This window comes from Podarcis pityusensis (genome assembly GCF_964106645.2).
Source record: "Podarcis pityusensis genome assembly, chromosome: 7".
Lineage (NCBI taxonomy): Eukaryota > Metazoa > Chordata > Lepidosauria > Squamata > Lacertidae > Podarcis > Podarcis pityusensis.
The window spans coordinates 53,747,971-53,767,456 of record NC_138031.1 but is presented as its reverse complement, the minus strand read 5'-3'; the positions used below and the strand labels follow the sequence as shown (position 1 = coordinate 53,767,456).

Sequence of the window (19,486 nt, the reverse complement as noted above, 5' to 3'; positions counted from 1 at the left end):
ATCTTTTGAAAATTGAAAATAAAATAAAATAAAGAAACTGCCAGAACAGTGGGGCAAATCAGGATGGATGGGGGGCAATGGAACCATATACCCTTTCATACTCCCCTCTGATGCAGCAGCCAATCAAGGGAACAGTGGTTGTGAACTGGTATGAAAAATGTACAAAGGCTTTTTTTCTTTTTCTTTTTAAATAACGAAACATTTCCAGTCTTCTGAAATTATAACTGAACCTCTCGAAAATTTGGTGGAGCACTTGTTCATATAGTGTTGATGGTGTTGAGCAACCACCCATCCAATGAATTTGGCCTACAAACTTGAAATTGCCCATTACTCAGGGTGAATTTACTGTTGCCAAGAAAATTATTACAATGCATGACTTATTATTCTGTTAAATGGCTGATGTGAACTTTTAAATGCACACTTAGGGCTATGCAGACACAGAAGACGCTCTGGGTAGTTGCATCCTCTCACTGAGTGAAACAAATGCTGAAAAAGAAGGGATTCTCCCCAGAACTACAAGACTTAAAGCTGCCTTGCGTCTTCTGTTCTCAAAAAAACCATTGTGAGTATATCTGCAATTTTTGTGTGTGTGTATGAGGAAGACTGGCATTGCATCTCATTATGACCTGCTTCTTGCAGAGAATTCTAGATGAACTAGATTGACTTTCAAGTGCAGGTGGTACTGGACACCCCAATAGTAATTTTTCTATGGAAATTTAGTTTGGACTACTTTAAGCAAGGAAAGGGGGAAAAAATGTAAGGGACAATGCTGCCACTCAATAATTTTTCTCAAAGAAAAGTAGCACCATCAAAATGCTCAGAATTAAATAAATTAGGCCTATCCGTAGATCTCCAGACACTTGATTGAAGAAGAAGAAGAAGAAGAAGAAGAAGAAGAAGAAGATGATGATTTTGGATTTGATATCCCACTTTATCTCAAAGCGGCTAACATTCTCCTTTCCCTTCCTCCCCCACAATAAACACTCTGTGAGGTGAGTGAGGCTGAGAGACTTCAGAGAAGTGTGACTAGCCCAAGGTCACCCAGCAGCTGCATGTGGAGGAGCAGGGACGCGAACCCGGTTCACCAGATTACAAGTCCACCGCTCTTAACCACTACACCACACTGAAGCGCAGGAGCAAATAAGTAGGGGGACATAGTTAGGTGCCACTGAAGTAGAGTGAGCAGCTGAAGAGACTCTTTGTTTAAATTTGGTTGGTTGGTTCTTTATATATTCAAACACAACTTCAGCCCAGTGTGGTATAAGATATTGGGGAAGTTCAAGTAGCAGGTGTACTGAAAACATTGCATCCTATTTAGAAGGGGATGGGGACTGAACACCAAGCATTTCTGCATGTATGTGTCTACTTTAAAATTTCAGGGCATTGGGTATAAACTGAAGAGCAGGAAATGTTTTCTAGGGAAAATTCAAAGCATACATTTTATTTCCTCAGAGTCCGTTCCACGGCGCTCAAACACTTGATGTTTCATCTTACGACTGAAGACGAGGCAACCCTGAGGCACCCACTACCACAGAGTAGTGTCCTTTCAAGCATCCCTAACTTACTTATTGTGGAAAAGACTGTTGAACTCAAGCTGGGAGATTCAGCAAGAGAGTCAGTATTTAAGGTAAACAAAGGAGCCTTTTAACAGAGATTGCTAGCATTGAACTGGAGCTGTATCCCCCAATGCAAGAGGGTTCTAGTGTTGAAGATGCTGTTGGAAATATTCTGTGCCAGCGTTGAGGAGAAGCATGGGTTTCCTGGTAGTCACTGTGACCTGAGGGACGTGACTGATCCAGAGGAAAATGATAGATATGGAAAGGAGGGAAAGGAACAGGTTAGAGGAGAGAACAAGCTGTGGGGTGAAAGAATCTGCTGTCATGGGGTCCTACAGAGATCGAGCAGACTGAATGAAGCATGGAACGGCCTGAGTGAGGAAGAGATCCAGGGAGACTGTATAAGCAATTTTTAAAAATTGGGTTCCTGAGGCGGAAGGTCAGTCAACTGGCACTTGTTGAGGGATACTTCGGGTAATGCTAACCAATGAAATATGTTAGTCCATGTTTCTAACTTCAGTCTGTTTGGGTGGTCTTAAAGGTGAAGGTTCTGAGCCAAGTGGGGCAAAGTGTCCTTAGTCCAGATCGTATCTGGGAATCAGTGACAAGTTTCCTATGTACAAAGCAGGGGTAAAGGAGTTTATTAAGGAATGTCCATAGTTATTGATAAGACAGTGTGAGTTGAGGCAAGAAAGAGGCTTTTGTTTTCACCATGGTTAATTAATGACCAAGCGTAGGATCAAGCTTGTCTTGGCAGCTGGCAAAGAGATCAGGTGCAGAATTAGGCACTGGTATCCACCTGGGATTCTTGTACTTTTTATATTACTGTACATTGTAACTAAATTTACTTCCAATGAGGCCCCAAGCACAGCAAAACGTACAACCACGTTGTACAGTTTGCCTGTAGAGCAAAGCTAAAGAAGGAGTCTGTGGCATATGCAGAAACGAACACCTTGGCATCAGTACTTTAAGAGCAGGTATGGACAACCTTTGTCCTTCCAGATGTTGCTGAGCAACAACTTCCATCAGCCCTGGCAAGCGTGGCCAATGTCCAGGGATGATGGGAGTTGTAGTTCAGCAACATCTGGCAGGCGAAACGTTCACCACATTTTAGGGACTTTGTAAGACCTCTTGTCCTCAAATTGCTGTGCAGTCAGCCCCAACCAGTGTAGCCACTGATCAGGAACGATAGAAGTTGGAGTCCAACAACGGGTTCCCTTGCCCTAGTATAAAATACACTAAATTGATACTGTGTTTGTGCCCAAACGATCCCCTCTAGCCACTTAACATTAGGCAGAATGAAACAACATCTGATCAAATAACCCTTATACAATTGAGCTGAAGGTGTTTCTGCCCCTGGTGGGATTACGAAGGCAAATATTTTTCCAGATAGATAATGGTATGTATCATTTTATTTTTAGGCTGAGACTGTTGAAAAGCTGTATGATATCTTTATCTCGGACACAATTGATCTAGTTCTGAGGAAGTCAGCAGCTGAGCAGCTAGCTGTAATTATGCAAGGTAAAGTGTTTTTCCTACATACTTTTACCAGCAGCAGTTCACAGAGTTACTTCCTCCTTGGGAGTAGTTTTGGCATAATGTTTTAGGATGGATACTCCATCTAACCCCTTTTGAGGTAATCTTTTGACTTGGATTGATTATTTCATGAATGATTTATTCTGACAATTGTAATAGATATGCACCCCATTGACTGATATTATTATCACAATATCTTGATATTATTATCACAATAGCAAAAAGGATGTGGAGGGAACAAGAAAACAAGCGAATTCAGACACTACGGAAGCAATTGTAACTTAGGTTATGGAGGGGTGGAGCTGCAGACCCACTACCACATCCCAAACCCTGCCAGTTCACACTGATTAGGGCAGAGGATGTGTGGGGTGGTTTCCTGTAACTTTTTTTGCTAGGCAGCTCTGAGCTGATGTAACTGCAATGGGCATAAAGGTGCCACATCCTTCCCTGAAACACCCTGTTTTCATACTTTCTGATTGTTACGCCTGGTGGGGCATTCAACAATGGTAGCTTTCTGCCCCTCTGGCCAAAGCTGAGATTTCCATGGTGGCCTTTCCTTCAACTAGTGGTACTTGTCTTACCTGAAAGAGTCTATTAGAGAGGTAAAATGGCATCAGCATGGGACTGGGAGCTAGAGTGTAATTCTAAATTATTATAAAATTTACACACATTTTTGTGGCTCAGATAGAATACTCAGTTGTGGGAAAGGAGGGATAAGGAGCCAAGGTTGGTCCTAGCTGAGCTGAAACATTGAACATGGCTTTGTTGCAATTGAGTGTTCCCCTCACTGTGAGTAGCAACTAATGAAATGGGATACCTCTTATTATGATGATGCGATGCTGTACATTTTGCGTGGTCCAGAGCAGGGGCTTCCAACATGGCACCCACAGGTCCCCTCCCCCACCAAAATGAGACTGTTGTGGGCAGTAGACTGGGTTGCAGTGATGTCCTTGGCTGCAGTAGTTGTTTGGTGTTCACACAGTTTGCAAATGTGCTGCTGGATCCCCAAAAGTTGGCAACTGTGATGTAAACTAGAGGCAGGGAGTAATAGCAGTAGAGGCAAGGCTTCTGTTTTCAGTGGAATCATATGGTTATCATAACAGCCAATTCTAGCTTAATGATTGCAGGGAAGAGGCATGCTTTCAGGGTGTCCTGGGTTTTACTTTTTGAAATATGGCAACTCACAAGTGTCTTCAAAATACGGTGCTAAATTATTAGTACATGTGTATAATACATGTGCCCAGCATTTGAGGCCTGCTAATTTCTGTCTTACTCCCCTTTCTAGATTCTAAAATGCATGAAATCATCAAAAAGATGGGTATCATAGACAAAATACTTTCCTACTTTGCTGAATGTGTTGACCAGGATGGCAAGGTAAAACAGAATAACAACAGGATGTGACTTTTTTCAGCCTCCTCTTTCCATCTCAAATTACTGTATGTTGGATAAAAAATATTTCATATAGGAATTAGATACTTTAAAAATTCAGTTGTAAAAATAGGCAATTGAACACCCCACTTTAGTATTTCCACTTGATGAGCAAAACTAATTGAGTTATTTGGCTGTTACCTTAACATAGTGATTAAGCACATGCAATTCAGTGGAAGATATCTTTTAACTTCCTGTTCTTTAAACCTGTTATCATCAGTCTGTATGTAACAACAAAAAATAACCAATGACCATAGTTCTGAATCTAGGGAAAGAGACTTGCAATTTAAGAATTCACAATAGTTTTATCAAATAACTTTCTAGGTTTGTGCCTTCAATATTCTTGGTGGGCATTTTTTTTTTATCTGATAAAAATACTATTTAGACTTTGATTAGGTATAGCAGGGAAAATAAGTATTTTGAAGAATGTTCATTTTTGGCTTTGTCATATAGTAGAAAAAGAAACACTATGTTTGTAATCCTTGGGCGCTAAACCATGTACAAAACAGCAAAAATACAATGAAATACTGCATAATACAATCCAGTTAAAGTAATCTAATAAAAAAATCAGACATAAACAGTCTGCAAAGTCTCAGTAACAGGTTTTGTTTTTCTGGTGTGGTCACTAGCCACATTGTGCTTTCCTCCCTCTGCATGTGAAAGGAGAACTTTTGAAGTTTTGTCTTGCAATTTTGAACAAACCATAGGTTCCCTTTTCCTCAAAATATGGGAAAGTATTTTGTGGTTTGCACGAGTCACAGATAGTTATCAGAACCAGGATATGAATGTGAACCGTTGTTTAGGATTATGGGTTAATTGCACCAGTGATATATGAGGCTTCTATTCATTCAGATTTGCAAACTTCCTTGTTTAGAGTGGAACAAGTGTAAAGGTATGAGTAGTCTTACTTCATCCTTGTAATAATTATCCCACCCAAGATGTTACTACTGAACCAGGTTATGTCTGCTTTCTGCCCTGTGACTGAGACACGTCCCAGTTGCAGACTCCCCACCACAGCAAGAAGAGACAATGCATTCTATATATGTCTTGAATCTCTTTCAAATTTCAATCTTTATTAGCCTTTGTGAGTGTCACAGAGAGAGGAAAATGCCCTAAGGATGAAAAAGATGAAAGACATGTTGTGAACTCGTTCCATTCCATTTATACCTTTACACCTGAATATTCAAGCATGAGTTTAAAAATGGTCATTGGTCCTCTAGGCCTGGGACAATGGACCTGTATATTAAAAGAAAAGTGAAAAATTAGGGCTTATTTAGGCTTTTTGAATTCTTTTTAAGTTTCCAGGGAAGCAGAGAGGGTTGGGAAAAAAGAGAGAAGGTACGCAAAGTGCCGGATGGCATAATGCATCGCTGTTAATGAAACGTTTTCTGGCTTTGGCAGGTTATGGGGTGTATGATGTTGCCATGTCTTACCCTGTTACGGAAACTTACATATGCAGATCCAGCTAAGCGTCTCTCCCTGGCCAACCAGCCATCTGTCTTGCTGGTGTTATTTAGAGGTAACTTTACAGAATTATAGCTAAAAACTGCACATAGCCTTGTCGGTCCATTAAGGAGGAAAATGCAAAAGCCATAAGAGGGTAGGATTTTTACCGGAGTGTCGCATTTTATTTATTCGGTTAGTGGCTTAAATATCCAACATCACATTGTTGCTTCAGATATTAAGGCTAGGGTGGCCCCAAAAGCTTACTTTTAAACTAGTTTTTAATGAATTACATAGAATTGATTTATCATGTTACGTGGACCCGTTTCTTTATTTTAAAATCTGTTTCTGTTGTACAGCACAATCTTACACGTCAGAGATGGGGAACTTGTGAAACCTCCAGATGTTGGGCTACAGCCCCCATTAGCCAGTTGTCAGGGAACCGCAGCCCTCTAAGTGTTGGAACTATGGGTTCCCCATTCCTGCTACACATGTTTGTTTGGAAACAAATTATTCTGTTTTAAAGGGACTTGCTCCTTAGTCCTTAGGACTGCAGCCTCTGTTTCCTTCAAAGAATACTGTAATTTAAGTACCAGTTTCTCATATACATACTCATTGAATGGTTTTTGATTACTGGAATTCAACTCCATTGGTCTTATAAATAAATTGCTGCCTCCTGATTTATTTGACCCCAGGACCACTGGCCACGATTACTAATGGTCTGGAATTCCAAAACTCTGTCAACAATTTTGAGCTGATTCACTGTGTTCTGAGGTTGCTGATTCACTGTTGTGAACCTCAGATTAAACATCTGAATAAGTAATCAGCCCTTGGAGAAATGCTATTTCTAAATGCTGTTTCGTTTTAGCATTTTCTTTCCAAAAACTTTAAAGATGTATTCATTACTTTGCCTGCAGCTATATATAATGAATTAATATTTCTAGTACTTCTCGGAGATGGATTACTTTTAAAAAGCAAATCCAAACTTGGCAGTTCTACTGTAATTAGTAGTTTTAAGGCTGCAATTCTTTGCACGCTTAACAGGGAGTAAATCTCATTGAACAATGGGACTTGCTTCTGAGTAGAGATGCATGGGATTGTGTCGTCAGCAGACTTGAATATTTGTATAACCCCGTGGTCATGCTGCTTGGAGAAATATTTTTAATTCTTTTTTTCTGTTCTTAGTTTGCTTGTTATTCCAAGATTATGGTGCTGTCATGAGTGAAGCAGCAGCATTGCTTTGTCTACTACTGTTTGATGAGGCATCAAGAAAAGAGATGTGGTAGGTGGATTTATAGTGACTGCTTTTATGCTCCTTTATTTTTCTACCAAGCAAAATACAGTGGTACCTCGGGTTACATACGCTTCAGGTTACATACGCTTCAGGTTACAGACTCCGCTAACCCAGAAACAGTACCTCGGGTTAAGAACTTTGCTTCAGGATGAGAACAGAAATCATGCTCTGGCGGCGCGGCGGCAGCAGGAGGCCCCATTAGCTAAAGTGGTGCTTCAGGTTAAGAAAAGTTTCAGGTTAAGAATGGACCTCTGGAACGAATTAAGTACTTAACCCGAGGTACCACTGTATTTGTTCTCCTTGTTCCAGCAAAGTTAAATGTAAATTATAAGCAAGAACTGAGCAATATTTGACCCGTTGGTCTAATTAGGCTCATCAAGTCATGAAGATTGGCCCACCGGGCCGTTTGGGGCAAACCACATCCAGTTTATTGCACCTTATGTTTGATACGATGCCAGGCGTGGCAGAAAGGTTGAAACTTCACACTGCAGCTCTAGAGAGTCCCCTGATACTCTGAAGAAGATCTTTGAGGAGCCTAGTGGCTATAAATCAAAGACTGCAGGGAGCCACATCTCTTTGCCCTTCTGTTGGTAGGGAAGTCCTATGAGTGGAACTCTTCTCACAGGATGCTCCCGCTGGTTGGAGCTTTGTTAGCATCTAAGCCCATTAATTTTGGAAGCCTAATGCTAAGAAGTTCTCTTAAGGTTTTAGTCCACGGCCCGCTAAGTGTTTTGTCCAAATGAACTGAAGTTTTTGGCAGGCTTTAACCAAAATAGCCTTATAGGGTACATACAGTAGTGAGATTTTTTTAAAAGGCCATTGTAATCAATTTCAGAATTAAAACACATGCCCAATGTTTTGATCCTACACTAGCAGTTAATGCATTAACAGAGCTTTTAGTAGCTTAATACATATTGGAGTTTGATCTCAAAGGTCAAATGCATTGTTAGGGATAATGTGTTGTGAATTTTTACTGTTAGTGATACTGCACAAGCCCTTTTTGACTAATGTTTTGATTTATTAAACAATTAATGGTAAACAAGTTTAGAGCCATCTAAACCAGGCATGGGCAAACTCGGCCCTCCAGATGTTTTGGGACCACAACTCCCATCATCCCTAGCTAACAGGACCAGTGGTCAGGGATGATGGGAGTTGTAGTCCCAAAACACCTGGAGGGCTGAGGTTGCCTATGCCTGATCTAAACTTTCCATTTTTAAAGAGTATCTTATGCTCTTTTTCAGTAAAATAAATTTGTTTTTCACTTATGCACACACACACTTTCTCAAAAGGGGTTGGTATCTTTTGCTTGGTTTTCAAAAGTAAAATGTTTTAAAAGTGAATTGTTTTTTTAAAACTGTGCCCAGTGCTGCAGCTCTGCTGGTGCAATTGACTTCCATCTATGCAATAGAGCTTCCTCTCCTGCCCCTTCCAGCTCCCTGGGTGCCCTCCAAAACCAGCTCTGGAGAGTTGGGACAGTGGTAATGGGAGAAGAGTGAAGCAGCTACAATTTTGGCAGTGTGGATCAGCACACTGTGAGTTTGTTCTAAACTAAGGCCCTTGTGTCATATCACAATGCATTCGTTTAAGTGACAGGGCAGTTAATTAATTGATTAACCCATGGAGTGCTTCTTTAATACAGCTATCTTCCTTGTTTTCTTTTTCATAGGGCTGATACTTTCCCCTGTGACTCTTACAGCATTCTTCCCTTTAGTTTGCCTGTTTCTGTTGTTAGACGGTAAGTCTCTCCTCTCTGCATCTTTAAGAAAGTTGTATCCCTGGTGTTGTGGAGTGCCTCACCAGGAAGTGCCATCAACAGACCACTTCCTAGGGAAGCCACTTCATATGCACATCATGAAAGGTGTGAATATTCTCATACTGAAGCATTCTTCAGCTGATGGAATAAGTAGCAGTAAGGTCTTCGGAGTGTATCTTCAGGAATTGCAATATGCAATTTTTGTATTCTACTCTAAGTCGCTTCTAAGCTAGGGCCTAGCAAATGATATAGGATCATTTTAACACCACAGTGTTGTGGAAGCAAAGAAGATGTGGGCCCTTCAGTTCCTTGGATAGGAGACCGCAGCAGATCGTGTGTAAGACTGGGATAACATTATAACAAGAAGAAACACCTAAAGTTTCTTTTAAGCCATATACATACAGATTAACAGTTATTGCCAGAAGATTAGCAGATTTATTAAGTTTTCAGATGATAAAGAACTATTTTAACTTTTGCCATATCCCCCTTCTCTCCTTAAAGGTATCATCTGCCTGTCAGAGTCAAAGCTCATCATGCTGTGAGCCCCAATTCAGTGGTGTTACCATTTCCTTGTGAACTCTGGGCCTCAAAACCGGTGTCAGACATGCTTAAAATGGCTTGGAACTTGTCTTGGTTCCATGGAGTGAATAATTTACTGAAACTCACTGATTATGAGACAGGAACCAAAGAGTAAGCTATTCACCTTCATTGAAAATTCCGTCTTGAATCCCCTCATGTGCTAGAATTTGGAGCAGGAAGACTATTTTGGGTGAAGGATTGGGTGACAACTGGAATTTGTCGGTGTCTCCTCCAGCACTGTACAGTCTTATCCTCTTTCCATCGACTGTAAATGTAAGGAGAGCAAAACTGGGTTAACTCTGGATGCTGCTTCTAGTTAGAATGTGTGATTAGTACAATGAGACTGTGGGAGTCAAAGTCAAAGTTGTGGGAAGCACATAAGTACTTAAGAAGAGCTCTGCTGGATCAGATTGTAGGCCCATGTAGCATTCTGTTCTCACAGTAGCCAACCAGTTGCCCCCGAGGAACCCCATGTGCATGACATTAGTGCAGTCGCTCTCAGTCAGCCATTAGCTCAACCAATCCTGTCTACCAGCCATCCCAACTGTCTAGCCTGCCTTTTGCATACTTTTTCCAAAGAGGGGAAATTAGTGGTAAAGTCTTCCTGAAGCAGAGCCACTTGTGTTAAAAGTATGGATGGTCCCACAAATGTCGTAGGAATGTCCATTAAGGCTACGAAATGTAGAGATATAGTTCCCAAAGCTTTCCCATACCAGTTCCTTAAAGACAAGACCTCTGCCATCCAAAGGTCTCTTTACTAACACCATCGCACAATGGGATAAGTTTGGGAAATGGAAGGAGAACACTAGAGAGGCAATTGATTGGAGAAGTCACTAAGCCTGATTCCAAATCCAGTTTGATTCAGTCCTTGTAAATTAGACTTGAGATTCAGATAGAGGATGGGGGTGCTTGAGTGCTATAATTAATTATATATCCTGGGATCTCCCAAAGAAGATACTGAATACTTCCGTGAAATACTACTTTATTAATAATAGCTAATAAATGAAATGTATTTTCAGTGATAGATCTTGTATTTTGCAGACAGCCTCTTAAAACAAGACACATGCTGCCCAAAGTTTCAAATCAAGAAAAAATAATTGGATCAAAGCCAGTTTGATCAGAGAAGACAAAATGTTTGTTTTGCTTCATTCAGTAGTCTCTTGTAAAAAAAGAAATCCTCAACAATCAACTGATTTCCTTTTTCATTTCAGATTTCCAGACACATTAAAGCTCTCCTCGGAGGATATTATTACCCTGAAGATAACTCATGCAACCAGTGGGCTGCAAGATTGTCTTAATTCAATCATTCGAGCAGTGTCCCACAGGGAAGTTCGGGCCGCCGTCACGAGAATGAATTTTTACATTCTGAATGACAGGCTGGCATTAATCTGCAGCAGTGGCCCTTGTGGGGCCACTTTGAAGTGCTTGGCTTGGCAAACAGCATTAAGCAGGTCAGTATGTAAGTGCAAGGTGCATAACTGGCTACAAAGCCGCCTGTCACAGTAGATTTGGCTTTGAAAGTTTCAAAGATATCCAGACTCTTTGGAGTCTTTCTAAGCATTTGGCACTGGAATAAATATCCTTTAAAGTGGTAAACCCATCTGTGTTTAGCAGCAAGCAGAGGGGGAGAGTGCTCAGATTCATAGCCTGACTAAGGATAGAATGGGACACATGCAACTGAGTCACGGTCCTCTTTCTCTGCCCATAATATCTACTATTAAAAAATAGTAATCAGCTGCCCCACATCTGACGAATTTCCCCCAGCTAATGAATTCAGTTTCATTGGCTGCTTTCTCATCCCTGTACAGTACTAACCTAATCAGAGCCCCTGGCAGATAATCGGAGCTCAGCTTGCATTAATGGCTTGGGCTGAGCAGTGAGTGGTTTGCCCCTTTTCTCCTTCCCCCTTCAACCTTGTGCCCCTCCTGCCAGCCTGTTGGACGCAAGTAGATCCTTGGGCAGTTAGATGGTTGTTGTTGTTGGTGTCTCCAGGTCTGTCTGTCAGTGCACATAGAGGTATCTCACAGAGACAGTGGGATAGACAAAGGGGTGGGTGGTCTGCTTTCTCCTCTGCTAAACTGTCACGTGGACAACATGAAATTTCGTAACTGCAGCTCATGATGAGTCAAAACGAGTTTTAACATTTTCATGCTGGCATTTCGTGCTGAGCATTTTCACTTGCCATCTGTATGTTACTGCTAGCTTTCTTCACATATCTGAGTGTATTTGTATACAGTGGTACCTCGGGTTAAGTACCCGTACTTAATTCGTTCCGTAGGTCCGTTCTTAACCTGAAACTGTTCTTAACCTGAAGCACCACTTTACCTAATGGGGCCTCCTGCTGCCGCTGCGCTGCCGGAGCACGATTTCTGTTCTTATCCTGAAGCAAAGTTCTTAACCTGAAGCACTATTTCTGGGTTAGCAGAGTGTGTAACCTGAAGCGTATGTAACCTGAGGTACCACTGTTATTTAAGCCTGAAAGACGGAATGGGGAATATCAGTCAAAGCTTATGATACACCTGTGATAATGCGAAATTCTTGCTTATACTGAAGGTTTCTTCAGGTGCTTCCAGCTTCTTCAGAGGATGAGAAACTCTTGATTGACATTGTATGTTTCCTAAACAAGTTTCTTAAGGAACAGAAGATTATGTCAGATGTAGAACATCTAAAATGGATCATGGATGTAATCCTAAAGCATGTAAGACCCTGACTAACAACTGATTTTTTAATTGGGGAGCAGGCAGAACAATCCAACCCTCCTAATCTACTACACCGGAGGGAGTTTAGATGAGATAGAGGTGTCTGTCTTCATATACAAGGCATGTCATCAAGGGCAATGGAGCTCACCTGGCTAACAATCTGCTGGATCCTCAGCTGGTCCAGCTACCATCATATTTCCAGACTTCAATGGCACAGTTGAATTTTCTAACAAGTTACAAATGGTGACCAGCGCAGTGCTAGAGGCAAACATTTTCAGGTTTGAAAGGTGCCTGGCATCTCCAGATGAGGCTGGAAAAGATCAGGTAACAATGGCGTGAAACGCCTCTGTGGGACACCTTGAGAATTTGCCTGCACTTGGCTGGAGGGACCAATAGTCTGACTTGGTCTAAGGCGACTTCTTTCATTCATTTGGTTCAAACAGCAGGAAAGAGAGAAGCTCAGTAGTAGATGACGTGCCTTTGCTCACCTGGCTTCCCTTTGCTGAGTGTCTCTGCTGGTAAGCAATATAGGAACTGGTGAGGAGCTTGGATGTTGCAGGTACAGCAGCAAAGCCATTCTCTTGCTCAGGCTGCACAATCGTATTCTACAAAACAGTCCCAACACAGATACAAATTAGGGGACAGAGTTCATATGCCGAGCAACAAAACGTTGCAGTTTTAAGTTCTGGGGAAATATGATATGTGTACTATAGAATTGGCAAGATACTTGAGCATCTTGCAGTGAATGAGTAACAGATAAGTTTTTATATCATAAAAAGAAGATCTCCCCCCCCCCCCCAAATAAGATACCTGTTGTGTCGGGAAAGTGATATCCCTAGAAGCTGTTCCAGGTGATAAGCCACTCTAATCCTTTCTGTCTGTGCCAGGAGTCTTGCCACCATCTAGTTATTTGAAATTTATGCCTTACTGGAAATGGAACAACTTTAATTATTCCTCAGTTTGTTTTGGATAGTTCATTATCACTATTTTCTTTAGGTAAAACATAGTTTGAAATGCTCCTCTGTATGACAGTCCGATTCCCCAGCTCTGGTGGAGAATAAATAATGAAATACCTGCTCTGATAACATTTCACTGATCTTCTCTGCAGAATCCAAAGTCTCTACTCGATCTTGTAGTGCAGCCAGAATCCCAGCAACAAGATGAAATGGATGACCTAAAGACTGCTGTCAGGCAACAACTGCAGAAAGAATTGATTGCTTTCTTGAATACACTTCTGCTCAGCTTCATGTCCGCTACTGACAGGTACAGCATAAAAGAGTTATCCATAAGACATTTTATTCTTAAAAATATTGTTGCTATATAGCATGGAGAGGTAGTTTAATATATTAGGTGTTGGTCATGCTGCATGGAATGTGATTCTCCCCCCACACACATTTGGTTTCTTTTTCCAAAATTCTGTTAGCGCCAGCTTTCATTTTTACTGGAAAGTTACATGTTTGTGAAGAAGAGTATTTGACATTCATGCAGGATCCACCTTGACCTGTTGAGATGCTTGGGATGTGGGGGGCAGAAGAGACCCCAAAGCATTTTATGAAAAGTGCAGTCACTTCACATGGCCAGCTGGGCCTAAGTACTGACCTGCATGAACTGGGAGTGACCCCTAAAACACATCCAACACATTTCTGCTGCTGCTGCCTGCCTGATTTCTGCTTTGGATTTACTTTATTCTGGTCCTCCATCAAGGTCCATTAGACTGGCAGGTATCATTTCAGTGGTGACCCCACTTGAAGCAGCCCTGATTTTTTTTCCTTTCTGTTTAGCTTTGTGTTGTGCTGACTTTTAATGTATGCTGGTTGTTTGTTACTGCTGCTTTTTTATTATTTCTGTTCTGTTTTGATTCTTTGTAAGCCATATTTTGAGGGTTTCTCAGACTGAAGAGCAAGGTATATCTTTGTTACATAAATAAGTTTTGTCAGCTGTTTCTGATCTTTCCATTGAGGAACCCTGGGGCTCTCTGGAACACAGGTTGAAAACTGTTGGCCTGTACTGGTGATTTAGGGGCCAGAGCTTTGATGAAAAGTAAGAAAGACTTTTTGAACTTGGCCAATATGTTTGCAGTCAACTGCACGCCTTAAGGCTCACAGGCAGGATGATGTCCTGACGAAACTGAAGATTGGACAGTAAGGTGCCTGCTCATGACTATCAGAAGGAAGAGCGCGCCAATGTGTTGGCTTGTAATATTCTTGTAGCACTTAAGCACCTTCTGCTTGAATGCAAGCTACAGAACTCTTGTTTTGTGGCAGATAGGTTAATATGTCTGCTTTTTCTCCCACTGTTTGCAAGGGCGAGTTATTATTTCTGAATCAGTACATACATTACTTAATGCCAAGGCTGAAGCTCTGGAGATTCTGCAGCCATGTATTGGCTGGACATCTCTCCAGCTTCTTCAAGCATTTTCTCAGTTATAGTGAGGTCCCTGTTATATCCAGCAACATAAAATGCCACAATATGGTGAGGCTTCCATATTCTGCCATCATTCTTATCTACCTCCTTTGCATGCCTCCTTTCTTCTTCTAGTACATTAGTGTATCTGAACTTAAATTATATGAACTATAGATTTAAACAGTAACTGTTGCTATCCAGTGAGTAAACTAATTAATTAATATATAATGCTAGAACCTTGAATCTTACATTTCATTACAGGAAAGACCTAGAGCTTACTGGCTATTTCCGAACAGAACTCGCTCTTAAACTTCTGCAGTATTTACGAGTAACAGATGCCCCCCATTTCTATGGATTACCTTCTCTGGAAAGAACATTAAGAGGCATGGTTCATGTCACTGCACTCCCAGGCTGGAGTTCGTACTCTGTTACAATGGAGCCATTCACCATTTGTAAGAAATACTTAGCAGGGCTTCTTGAGGTTAGTGAATTATGAATACAGATCTCAATGTGACCGGTAAGCAGAATGCAGTGGGTTGGATCCATAATGCCCTTTCCACAAATGGAAGGGCTGCTTCTGTTTGTGGTAGCAAGTAAGATCCAGTAGATGCTCCCACTCAAGGAAGAAGAGGAGGTGATTTTTCTAGCCACTTCCTACACCATTCTGATGCATCCTCCAGTCCTTCAGAGCAGCTTTTCTGGAAGCTCAAGAGGAAGGATTGATTTTATGACCAACACCCCCCTCCTCAACGCATGTTCAGTAGGTTTACGCTGTAAGCAGAGTTTTGCTCACAGGAAGTATGGATCCAAGCCTATGCATTAACGTCTATTTTTTTTTTTTACTAATGGATATGGAACTTCTGGGACGCGGGTGGCGCTGTGGGTAAAACCTCAGTGCCTAGGACTTGCCGATCGTCAGGTCAGTGGTTTGAATCCCCGCGGTGGGGTGCGCTCCCGTTGCTCGGTCCCAGCGCCTGCCAACCTAGCAGTTCGAAAGCACCCCCGGGTGCAATTAGATAAATAGGGACCGCTTACTAGCGGGAAGGTAAACAGCGTTTCCGTGTGCTGCGCTGACTCGCCAGATGCAGCTTGTCACGCTGGCCACATGACCCGGAAGTGTCTGCGGACAGCGCTGGCCCCCGGCCTCTTAAGCGAGATGGGCGCGCAACCCCAGAGTCGGACACGACTGGCCCGTAGAGGCAGGGGTACCTTTACCTTTACCTTTATGGAACTTCTAAAAATACTGTTATATAATGATTACACAGGAGGCTGCTGCTTTGTTCCTTTGGAAGCAATAAATCCCTGGCACAGGATCATGGGTTATTTTTCTCCCCATGAAACTCCCCACACTGTAAAGCTATTGGGAAAGTATGTGTTTATTCAAAAAGGCATCAGTGCAGCAAGTATTGCAAGATAAGATGTAGAACTTGAGGAAGTGAGGCTAGGGAGAAAAACCACAGGATGGACTGTGAACTCTTGGCAGGAAAGATACCAACAGGCAAGGAAGTTTTGCAAGCTAGAACTACAATTGCCATCACCCACCTGCTCACCCACAAACAGCACTAATGGGACAACTTTTGAATGAATTCGTATATATTGACATTTGTTGTTTAGTCATTTAGTTGTGTCCGACTCTTTGTGACCCCATGGACCAGAGCACGCCAGGCACTCCTGTCTTCCACTGCCTCCCGCAGTTTGGTCAAACTCATGCTGGTGGCTTCGAGAACACTGTCCAACCACCTCGTCCTCTGTCATCCCCTTCTCCTTGTGCCCTCCATCTTTCCCAACATCAGGGTCTTTTCCAAGGAGTCTTCTCTTCTCATGAGGTGGCCAAAGTATTGGAGCCTCAGCTTCAGCATCTGTCATTCCAGTGAGCACTCAGGGCTGATTTCCTTCAGAATGGATAGGTTCTTCTTGCAGTCCATATTGACATACTGTTCAGCAAAGAATATTTCATTTCATTATACAGTAAAGCTGTTAGGCTGCATTTGAAAGACGATAGATAAATCCATGGATAAGAAGCAATAAAAGCTGGTTGTAGCTTCCTTTTGATGTCTTTTTTCCACAGCAGTTCTTCTGGCATTTAAAGCTAGGCAGAAGTTTGTAAGTAATGCAGGAGAACAAAGCATGTGGGCTTCCTTAATCTTTTAGGTCTCCAAACTCTTTTGGAGGTTTTCATTATGAAGCAAGAGTTTCTTTAGGGCAGAAATGTTGCCATTACTGTCATTATGTAACAAACATGTTAATGTTTTTTGATAATCTGTTGTGGTAAAATGGGGAAGAAGTGGGAGTTTAAATCTGATTTTGGATTCTATGTCATTTAGATGTATAAATAAAATATTATTTAATAGACTTCTGCTTTTCTTTCTAAATTCAGCTCTTAAAATGTCATTGTTGGCTAATAACAGGGCTGTTTCTAGAAAGGGCTGGCCTTTTACGTCATTGTTAGCACCGAACGGAGTGCAGATGTGGAAGTCCTGCTGATGGCTGATTACATAAATTAAAAATGGGATGGGATGCCGTGATGCATTTCTAATTGGTGACTAAATCAGATGAGATCTCAATGTAGAGTGGCTTCTGAAATTGGAGCCATTTAATTGAGGGGTTTTTTTTTGTCTGCTTTGTATTTCTTTCAAAGAAAGCTAGTAGCTCTTACACAGCTTTCCATCTGAAATGGTCACTGAACAGATGGTGACTGCTTCTGCTTTTGTACTACAGGCTTTTAACCTCTTTAAAAGCAAATTTGTGTGTTTACTTCGCATATCCCCAAAATGACAAAAATTAATGAGCGTCTCTGTATTATATTTGTACAATCCACAAATAGTCTAAAAATTATTGAAACCCTAAATTACTTAGTGCAGTGTGTGTGATGCCGAGCTAGAAATGAAACAACAGGATTTTGTCATGAAAATAACCTTCTAGTCTCTTGCCAAAGTATCTAGCCAAGAAGCAATATCAAACTTCTCATAAGAAATATAGATTTGAAGTGCAGTACTCCTACACTAAACATATGTACTTCACTCTTCCCCTAACTAGCAACAGAATTGTAGTCTTTATCGTGCCAGAACCTTACATACTGCTTCATTATGTTTGTGCCCGAGACAGCCATAGATATTGTAATATTATCTGTCTTAGGTAATAGATTTCCCCACCCCCTGCATATGCTGACCTTACTTTGTTACAATTTTGCTTCTTTTGTGGAGATTTGTTGAATGTAATAGTAAGATGGGGGAATTACCAATCCAGAAGAAAGAGATAGATGACATAAAGTGTCATCTAGAGTTGCTTGACACAGGAACAGGATTTAGAAATGTCTGCTTATAAAACTGCTCTTGAAAACGGCATGGGAAAGTGTCTATTTAGTGAAGTTAAGAACTTGTTGTCTTTGTGGGTGCCTTTGACTCACATCTGCAACTCAGCTTACATACATCAGAATGTAGTTTGCGGTTAAGCTGCCGTTCTGTGTTTTTCTTTCCAGGTCATCTCATCTTTTTATGTCGAATGGGGAGGAAATGCCATGTCTTTCATGGGGAAAGGTGTCACAAAGAGCGCCATCCTTTGTTTGCTTCACTTGTCCCATGAAATGATGTCTCAGGCTCCAAATGCGGTAAGAGTAATAACAGCGGCCCTTGTCTCTTAGCTTAAGCTACTCGGATAACGTGCAGTTACTGACAGTTCTAATTAGCTGTCAACTCTGTGCACCACCAGTACTCTGTGATAGCGGATTTGCATTTCAATGGGTGCATTTGTTATTGGGGTCCTTGGTAAACAATTGTAAGTCTGAGTGTTAACACGAGCACCGTGATCAACCTTTGCTTCTTCAAGCTGTACACAAATGTGTTCATGGAACAAAAAACCATCCTTAGTTTCCAGACAGGAATGTGTTGCTGCAGTAACATCCAAGTGAGGCCATAACTGTTGTAGGGAGGAGAGAATCAGTGTGTTACAAATGTTTTTCAGAAGAGGGTTTGATTATATACTTGGTGATATTAATATTTATTTATAGAATGTGGGGCACAACTTGTTTAATATATGTAGTTTATGTGTTCTTTGCCCTATTCTAAAATCCACTGGAGTGGAAGTAGGAAAGGGTAAACCTTGGAAACTAGTACAGGGTTTCCCAAACTTGGGTCTCCAGCTGTTTTCGGACTACAACTCCCATCATCCCTAGCTGGCAGGACCAGTGGTCAGGAATGAAGGGAAATGTAGTCCAAAAACAGCTGTAAATCCAAGTTTGGGAAACCCTGGTGTTTCCGAACCCCTACATGGCCTGGTAGGGGTCTAGCTCCTCAACCCCCCAAGAAATAAATATTGAGATCCCAATTAAGACTTGGAATAAATAACAGGAAAATTGTTTCCCACTGCAATGTCACTCCTATACTGGAGGAAGTTAGGCTAGAGCAGCTGAGCATTTCAGCTCCTTGCAATTTTCTACTCTTCCCTTGGTATGAAATTGTATTTCCAGTCTAGTCTGTTCAGCAGTGACTTTTCAGCCCGAGCTGCTCAAATGACTCTCGGCATTCATGTGGCTCAGACAGGTTTAAACTTTGAATAGGTAGTTGTATGCCAAATGAAAATTCTGCATTGTAACTAACAAGTAGCAATTGAGGACTACTTATTTAATTTCCTTCCAAGATATCATTACCAGATTTCACATGGCCCTACTGTGCCTTATGGTGCCCTTACCATTGGGATAGAATCTCCTGTATTTGCTCCTTATTGTAGGTAGTACCTTAAAAGTGTACACTAATGCACAATTTTAAATGCTGGAATAAATGATGACTAGATTGTGTTA

At 41.5% G+C, this 19,486-nt stretch overlaps 1 protein-coding gene and 1 long non-coding RNA gene across 4 annotated transcripts in view; one reads left to right on the top strand and one right to left on the bottom strand.

Moving 5' to 3' along the window:
* Nucleotides 1-19,486, bottom strand: part of LOC308481711 — a 490,911-nt gene that overhangs the window by 35,211 nt on the left and 436,214 nt on the right. The gene's annotated exons all lie outside the window — the stretch shown is intronic.
* RTTN (rotatin) overlaps nt 1-19,486 on the top strand; it is an 89,523-nt gene that overhangs the window by 19,897 nt on the left and 50,140 nt on the right. For all 3 annotated transcript variants that reach the window (XM_081014088.1, XM_081014087.1, XM_081014086.1), the window contains exons 17-29: nt 426-562; nt 1,453-1,627; nt 2,978-3,077; nt 4,378-4,466; nt 5,922-6,039; nt 7,149-7,245; nt 8,924-8,992; nt 9,512-9,700; nt 10,801-11,040; nt 12,143-12,287; nt 13,397-13,551; nt 14,953-15,172; nt 18,170-18,298. In XM_081014088.1, the coding sequence (XP_080870214.1) occupies nt 426-562; nt 1,453-1,627; nt 2,978-3,077; nt 4,378-4,466; nt 5,922-6,039; nt 7,149-7,245; nt 8,924-8,992; nt 9,512-9,700; nt 10,801-11,040; nt 12,143-12,287; nt 13,397-13,551; nt 14,953-15,172; nt 18,170-18,298 (1,863 nt within the window). The remainder of the gene's footprint in view (nt 1-425; nt 563-1,452; nt 1,628-2,977; nt 3,078-4,377; nt 4,467-5,921; nt 6,040-7,148; nt 7,246-8,923; nt 8,993-9,511; nt 9,701-10,800; nt 11,041-12,142; nt 12,288-13,396; nt 13,552-14,952; nt 15,173-18,169; nt 18,299-19,486) is intronic.